Raw genomic sequence first — 7,653 nt, forward strand, 5'->3', positions numbered from 1 at the left:
TGAATGAATTCGTTGCACGAATCGGTATTATCACAGGAATACAAATATGTTGTGCGAGTGTGAAGGGGCGAGAGCTGTGTATCAACATAGACAAATTCATACAATGAGTTCTTTCGGTTGGACCTGCGCCTTTCATGGCACTGTTCCGACTGTCTGGTTCGTATGTAGTCGTAGAAACGCATTTGATAAATCCTGATAACGCTTGAGTGATAAGTGAACCTCGGAATAATCGATATCCTATTTTATTGATATCTAGGATTATGAATTTGAGATTGAAAAATAAACGAAGTTTTCGCAGCTTCGAGAAAGTAACTCAATAAAATACAAACAATAACTCTTCAGTTTTCTTTCTATTTAAGATTCAAATGTATAAAAAATGTGTTTATACCAAAGAACAAGAGCTATTGTCCGAAACGTTTGGATGTACGCCAAAAAAACAGAGGTGTAGTACATTTTATGAATCGGTATTTTGAAATTAACGCTCATTTTCAACATCGCATGTATCATCAGTAAGTTTAGTTGAGATTAAGTTTGCCATGTTAGATCACCTTGTAATTTTTAAATTATGCAATCAAGGAGCTTTGAACATCACTAGTTTTGCTGCACTGTAGTAGAGCTCAATGAAACTTTGTGGGTGTGTAGGCCTTAATAAACGAAGCAACTTTGCAAACATTTTTTTGAAAATTTATCTGGACTAACATTTGAAAAAGTTTGAAGTGTTTAAGCCTCTTTCTTTTAAATGAGCATACTTAAATAATGACGAGAGATAGAGAATGGTTGTCAATGGATAATTTCTAGAAAATTATCTGAACTTTTATTCAATAGATATTAAAAAATTGAATTTATGATCCTACACTGGAAGAATAAAATTAAAAAAAAAACAAAAAGCGATTTTGAAAATATCGGTTTGTTCAGATTTTTTTCAAATGAAGATGTTAAGATAGACAATTTAGTTGCCTAAAACTCTTCAAAACAAACCACAGTGCGAAAGAGAAAAAGTTTTTCTAACGAAAACTTTTTCGTATACTATGTACTAAACAGCAAAAAAACTGCAGAAAACATACATAATTTATTCATATTCATAGTTAATTCATAATTAATTCATAATTAATTCATAATTAATTAATAATTAATTCATAATTAATTCATAATTAATTCATTATTAATTAATAATTAATTCATAATTCATAGTTCATATCTCGATGGTTCCTCGACGGATTTTCAACCTTTGGGTACCAATGAACTCGAAATGAATCCTAGTTTATTGAAAACATATAAACCTAAAACAAACAAGATATCAGAAAAAGTTCTAAGCGTTGCAAGAATGCACATTTTGATGCATACCTCTAAAATCCGGAACATTTCCGATGCCCGTTGGTCTCGTTGAATTCCCTAGTAATTTCTGAAAACTAGTATAGTTTTGCAGTATTATGAAACCGGCTTCATCAAGATTGATTCTTTTTTCGTGAAGTTCTGACCTTTCAAAAATTGACAAAATTTTGCCTGTCTCAATCATTTTGTCTACCCCCTGTAGGTGCGAAGATAGTTTCTCGATTATACGCTTACAATTTCTCAACACTCACCAAGTTCTGTTAACTCGACAGAAAACTAAACACTCGACAAATTCTGGACGAGAAAAGTTAGTGGATTTCATGTAGCTGGAGAGAAGAGAGTTGACATTAATACCCGGTGCATTTGTCGCTTCATGATGGTAGTTGTCAAACTAGTTTCAGCATCCTGAAATTGGCGATGTTTCTTTTCCTTGTCAACGCAAAAACGACCTAATAAAGAGTATGGTTCTATAAAGCCGAAGCCGTATTTAACATTATTTTCCGATATTTCGCTGTGGTTTTTGCTCACCGCATGCGAATAATGGAAGCGTACAATATTCAACCGTAGACCTACGTTAAAAAACGACTAACCTTACGTTGGTGGTCGTTTTCGAACCATCGTTACGTATTTTGTATGGTTACCAATGGGTTGATGAAGTATTGAAGACACATATTACTCGAATCATCTTCTTCGTGAAACTTCACAGATTCTTTATTTTCTATTTAGACTTCGGAAACATATTCGTTACCACTGCCAACTGAAAAGGCTTCATCACTCAACTTTTCTGAGAACCGATTAATTTATTTATTCGATATTTTTTCAACCGACTCTGCATTTCAACGAAATATTTTTTTTCTTCGAAATAGTATTAATAATAATTCTACGAGTAAAAACAACGAAATCACAATGAACTATGGAATGTCATACCCATAAAAACCGCAGTCTAAACGAAAAGTCACAAAATCAAATATCACTACTGCCATCTAGCGGAAAACATCTGGAGAAGGTTTTAGTCTATGCCTTAATGTTCAAACAACAAAGTTGGATCGTAAAACGACACCAACGTGCGGTTGAAAATACCTTGCACCTAGCTTTGTGGGCTTTAAATTGAACATTTCACCGAAGCCTTTCCGTAATCGGATTTCCTATGCTGGCCAGAAAGCAATATGCCTATTTTTCAGCAAGGAAGAACATTTTGAATATCTTGCACTAATGTAGTGAATGGCAATCAACAACCAAGATGAGACCTCAACCCCGAAATTACTGGGCGAAACACCAGCAGTGACGGAGGTAGCCAGAGTGAACCCATTACAACCGCCCGATAAGTTGACTGCACTAGCACTAGCAGAACATTTCGGAAAGCAGAAAAGATGGGGGCATGGTCAAGGATATCTAATTTTTGTGGGAGATAGAGGTAGCAGTTGTCTCGCCTCTTTGGAAAAATAGTAATTTTTATAATTATGTTTCTGTAACTATAAAACCAATTTGTATCATTGGAAACCATATCAAATTATTGATTTAGTACAAATTATCGTGTTACATTGAGACAAAATTTTATCAGAATCATTAAAAATTTCAGAAGTAGAACTCCCATAGAAAAATTTCTTGCTTCCATTAACCTTTACATGAAAAATTTGTTGTACTTTTTCCCCAGGTTCAGAGTAGCGAGGAGTGTCGAAACACTATAAAAACATTTATTGCTCCCAAGAACGTCCACATGTCAAATTTGGTTCCATTTGCTTGATTAATTCTCGAGTTATGCCAAAATGAGTGTTTCATTGCACTCCATTTCAGAGAAGTGAGAGGTATCGACCCACCATCGAAATATTTCTTACCCCCAAAAACTTCGACACTCCAAACTTGGTTCCAGTTGCTTGATTGATTCTTGATTTATGCAGAATTTGTACAAACCCACCCCTCTTGCAGAGTAGGAAGGAAGAAATTCGTGTTTCATTTTTTCCCTTCCAGAAGAGAGAGAGGTCTCAAACTATTATAAGAACTTTTTCGGCCCTGACAACCCTTACATACAAATTTTTCATGCCGATCGGTTCAGTCATTTCCAAGTCTATATGGATCAGATAGACAAACAGACAGATAGACAGAAATAACTCAATTTTTATATGTATAGACTAGGAATGCTACGGATATCCGCATCCGTATCCGTAAATGCATCTACATCTGCAGATGTCTAAAAAATTACATCCGTAACATCCCTGGTATAGACGAAACCAATCAATTCAATCGATTGAAGATGACACGTATGATAACTGATCATTTTTCACGCGAATGTAACCCTGCTGAAGGGGCATGACACCGCTGCCGCCCCTACCACGCTACGCAAGTGCCGCGGCCTATTGACTATTGGCTTTGACGACTCTGTTGTTATTGGTTTGGTTTTTATTTGCGAAAGTGAAGGAGGGGAATATTTTTGCTCTTGTTTTCACGCATAAATTGACAATTGCATATGAAAACTCGCGTAGGTGCGAACAGCCTTAAAAATCTCTTTTACTTGCGTCAGGGCCAATTGCCAGGTGTGCAATGAGGTTCTCTTCAAGCGGCGCATGCAGTCTAAGGCTCATGCGTCTTCGTTATTGTTCGTGGTCTGTCCGCACTCCAACGTAGATAGTCCGCAGCTCCTTCCGTTAGAAATTTCCAAGAATATTCAAGTTCTTGGCGAGAAGCGATTACTCGATTACTTGGAGGACTTATCGCACTCGATTCGATCGAAGTGTCTTCGAAGTTAAAAGCGGCACGTATCAAGCCTGGATGCGGCTTTCGATCCCTTTTCTGGTGTTATTGTGGTGGTTACCAGTTTACCCTCTTAGCTGGTCTCGGTATGGTGCTGGACTACAAGCCAGTCGCCGTAGGTCGACTCTAGGCTTGGGAGAGACTGTTAGTGTCAGTAGGATCTTAGTGCTAGCCCCGCAATTTTCCTATACACTTAACAGTTGGCTGCGAAGCCTGTGTATAATAAACAGAAGGTCGAGTTCCGAACCGGAATGTAGCACCAAGGCTTTGCTTTGCTTTACCAGTGATCCCAAAAACAAGTAACCCATCGACCACCTCAAGACCATGTCTACAGAGATATAAGTTGGTATGCTGATTCGGTTCTCCTTGGAGCCTCTCGCTAGCTTGTATTTAGTTTACGATGCATTTATGGCTTTGGCTTTCAGTCGGGGGTAGGTATCCTTTACCGTCACAAATTATGTGTTGGGATGTCCAAGTCATCTGCGAAACGGTCACTACCCTCCAATTAGGGTTCATTCCCGGCGCACTACTTGTCAAACTGGAGGGATGTCGCGATACTAAATTTAACTGAAACGCTCGACTTCTTTAATTTTTTTTTTTGAACTATAGGGTAACGGGGGTATTTTGGCCAGCTTTTGGATGTGGTTGCGCAATTTATTGAAAAAACCTTTCTTTTCCACACAAATAACGGTTTAATTATACCACTGTATAATACCAAATGTCTGTTTTGAAATCAATCGTTCAACAATGCAATTTATTGGAGCGGGGGCCTAGTGTGGTTGGTAACGTCTCCGCCAACCACGCTCGACGCCTGGGTTCGAATTCCGCCGCCGACATAGGTGTCGATGGTTGTGAGGTGGCGTGATCCACTCAACACCAACCCAACTGGTCTAGATTCAATCCTAGCCGACACCGGGAGATTTTCTGAGGCGAAAAATCTTTGGGATCACGCCTTCCATCGCATGAGGAAGTAAAGCCGTTGGCGCCGGTCCGTTAATAAAAACGGGTCGTGAGTTAGGGTCCTGGGTGTGGAGTCGCCTCCCTGGGCGTCGGTGATTGGCCACAACAGTGGCGGAACGACGGAAAATAAGCGAGAATAAAAAAAAATGCAATTTATTGAAAAATAACCTAAAATAATCAAATTTTCTACGGAGTGTTAAAAACCTCTTTGTTTGAACCGTGTGAGGGAAAGTATATTATGTTAATTTTTATTCTAGATCATGATCGACCTTTTTAGAGTAGAAATAGTGGAAATGTGGAAGACATCCGTAATCCACGTGGACACTCAAGACGAAGGGGAGTAGTTTAGGTTTTAGCAAGATTGCTTACAGAATTTAAAATGAGGATCCAAGATTGCCAGAAATCTGTGCCTATAAAACTATTAACCGACATTTTTTGAATCATTTATTCTGGAGAAACATTCATAATTTAAATTTAACAAATTATAACAGTCTTTAAATTTAGTTTAGTTCAGTTTCTTATTTCCTCTTTGTTGTTTTTGCTTATCTGTTCTTTTGTTCTTCAATTTCTGTGCGCTTTTACATTCGCGTTTCCTCTTTCGTTCATCAGCCTTCCTTTGCTTCTCTCCAGCTGCCTTTTTTTTCTCCTCTTGAAGTGCCTTATGATATTGAAGTCGTCGACGAGAGGTCAGAACAACAGGGCTTCTACGTTTGTATTTTATGCTGCCTTTTTGATGTGGTGTTTTCGGAGACTCCAAAAACTCGAAAAGCAGGCTACTGTGATGCTGAGAATCATCGTGCGAATGACGAACATAATCAATCGGTACAGAGTTGGTGTCCTTGACGTAGAATTCGGCTAACATTTCATCATTTGGTTGATTTGAAACTACCGCAGCTGTATCGATTTGATTTTGATGGAATGTGGAACTTAGAGGCTCAAGCAGCTTAAAAACCCGAGCAAGTATCAAGTCATATTGCGAATCAAAATCGACATCATGGGTTCTATACCTCCCTCGACGATTGGGCTCCATCAAATGTAGAACTTCTTCAGCTTTCATACGGAATACCTGAACTGTTTCTACCAAATTAGAAACAGCTGACGGTTTCACATCGTAATGGTCGTTGGATGTAGATAGCTGACCGTTTCCATGCGTGGTTTCATCTACCGAATTTACATCTGCATTTCCAACATCAGGCGGAGACTGATGACAGCTTTCACCAGCTGAATTTGCAACTCTCATGAGTTCCTGTGAATTTTTACGACCAAGACATTTAGAATAATCGACCCTGTTCTCGTCAAATGGAAACAAACCACAGCATTCGAATCCGTTTTCTAGTACTTTTTTGTCGACGTCCTTCAGTGCCTCCTGAAGGAGCAGGGAAAAATTTTCGGTCTTCATATATTTGTTGGGGTTGGACATTTTCCATGAGTCAATCACACGTATCCACGCAGCCTTGAAGAATTCTTGTACTGTTCGCGTACAGACAGACAAAGTGTTTTTCGAGTCTTCGACATTCATCAGCTGTTTCCCAAGCGGTGTGAGAAGAGTGACCATCTACGTAATAGACAGCCGGAAGTGCATCATCTTCAACCAGTTGTGGATGGATATTTTTAACGTATTTCAGAATACATGCCGCGGTCATCCATCCCGAGTCTGTTTTTCCTATACTCCAACCTGCGGGTACGCTTCGAATAACATCCAAGGAAAGTTTCTTGTATGGTAAAACTCCCATTGGCGGATACATCTTTCCAGCAGCAGAGCAGGTAAACATAACTATTATGTTTTTTTAAGCAGGACCTTGATCAACTCTGTACACATTCCTTTCCCCTCTCAAGGCGATCACCTTATCTCCAGATGGGTCAAGATAGAAACTGGATTCATCGCCATTCAGCACACACTTTGCCTTTCGTAGAAGATGATCAATACTATCCTCCACGGCTATTCCATAAACTTCCCGGAACCAATTCCTCAAATCCTGCTCAACAACATTGGCACTTGCGCTGGTGACACTTTCCGCCTTCCGAATTGCAAGATCTTTGTGCCGCTTTATAAAACTTCTAAACCACGAATCACCTGGACAGAAATAAAAATAATTAAGAATCATAAAAAATGGAAAAATTGTTGAATTCTTTCAACTTACTTGGCTTACCGGTTTTGAAGTTGCCCTTTGCGGGATTCTGTTCGATATAGCTCAAAACTCTGCTCATCATACGGTACTTTGTAACCGGAAATCTTATCCGGGCCATTTTTTAATCCAAACTACCAGCTCCTGCCCTGCATCCGCTTCTAAAGCAGTAGGTGCTCCTGTTTTTCCTCTGTTTTTACATTTTTGTCCCATGCGAAACCTAACCGTCGATCGAGGGACTCGGTTCCGATAGCAAGCGCTACGGATGGAGGCTCCTTGGCAAATTTCGTGGAAACACCTGTTCACGTCGGTTGCAGAACACCTTTTCTGCCGTGGAGGTTTTACAACTTTAGGCATCTGAAATTAAAAGGTTCAGGCTTAAAAGCAGTTTTGTAGACATTTGCAGCAAGTTTCATAGCGTTCATAAGCAATGAAATTAAAAATAATTACCTGTAAATGATTACCAGCTGCTGCTTTGTCCAACACG

General features: G+C 39.1%; 1 protein-coding gene across 1 annotated transcript; it reads right to left on the reverse strand.

Annotated features, from left to right (window-relative positions):
- Window positions 1-6,042: 6,042 nt before the first annotated feature.
- LOC129725106 (uncharacterized) lies at window positions 6,043-7,653 on the reverse strand. Its single transcript, XM_055680561.1, has 3 exons — window positions 7,617-7,653; window positions 7,182-7,523; window positions 6,043-7,114 (listed from the first exon to the last, which is right to left on the reverse strand). Exons 2-3 carry the CDS (start codon window positions 7,285-7,287, stop codon window positions 6,828-6,830), a joined length of 393 nt encoding a protein of 130 aa, XP_055536536.1. The 5' UTR covers window positions 7,288-7,523; window positions 7,617-7,653; the 3' UTR covers window positions 6,043-6,827.

Source organism: Wyeomyia smithii, chromosome 2, assembly GCF_029784165.1.
Source record: "Wyeomyia smithii strain HCP4-BCI-WySm-NY-G18 chromosome 2, ASM2978416v1, whole genome shotgun sequence".
NCBI classification, from domain to species: domain Eukaryota; kingdom Metazoa; phylum Arthropoda; class Insecta; order Diptera; family Culicidae; genus Wyeomyia; species Wyeomyia smithii.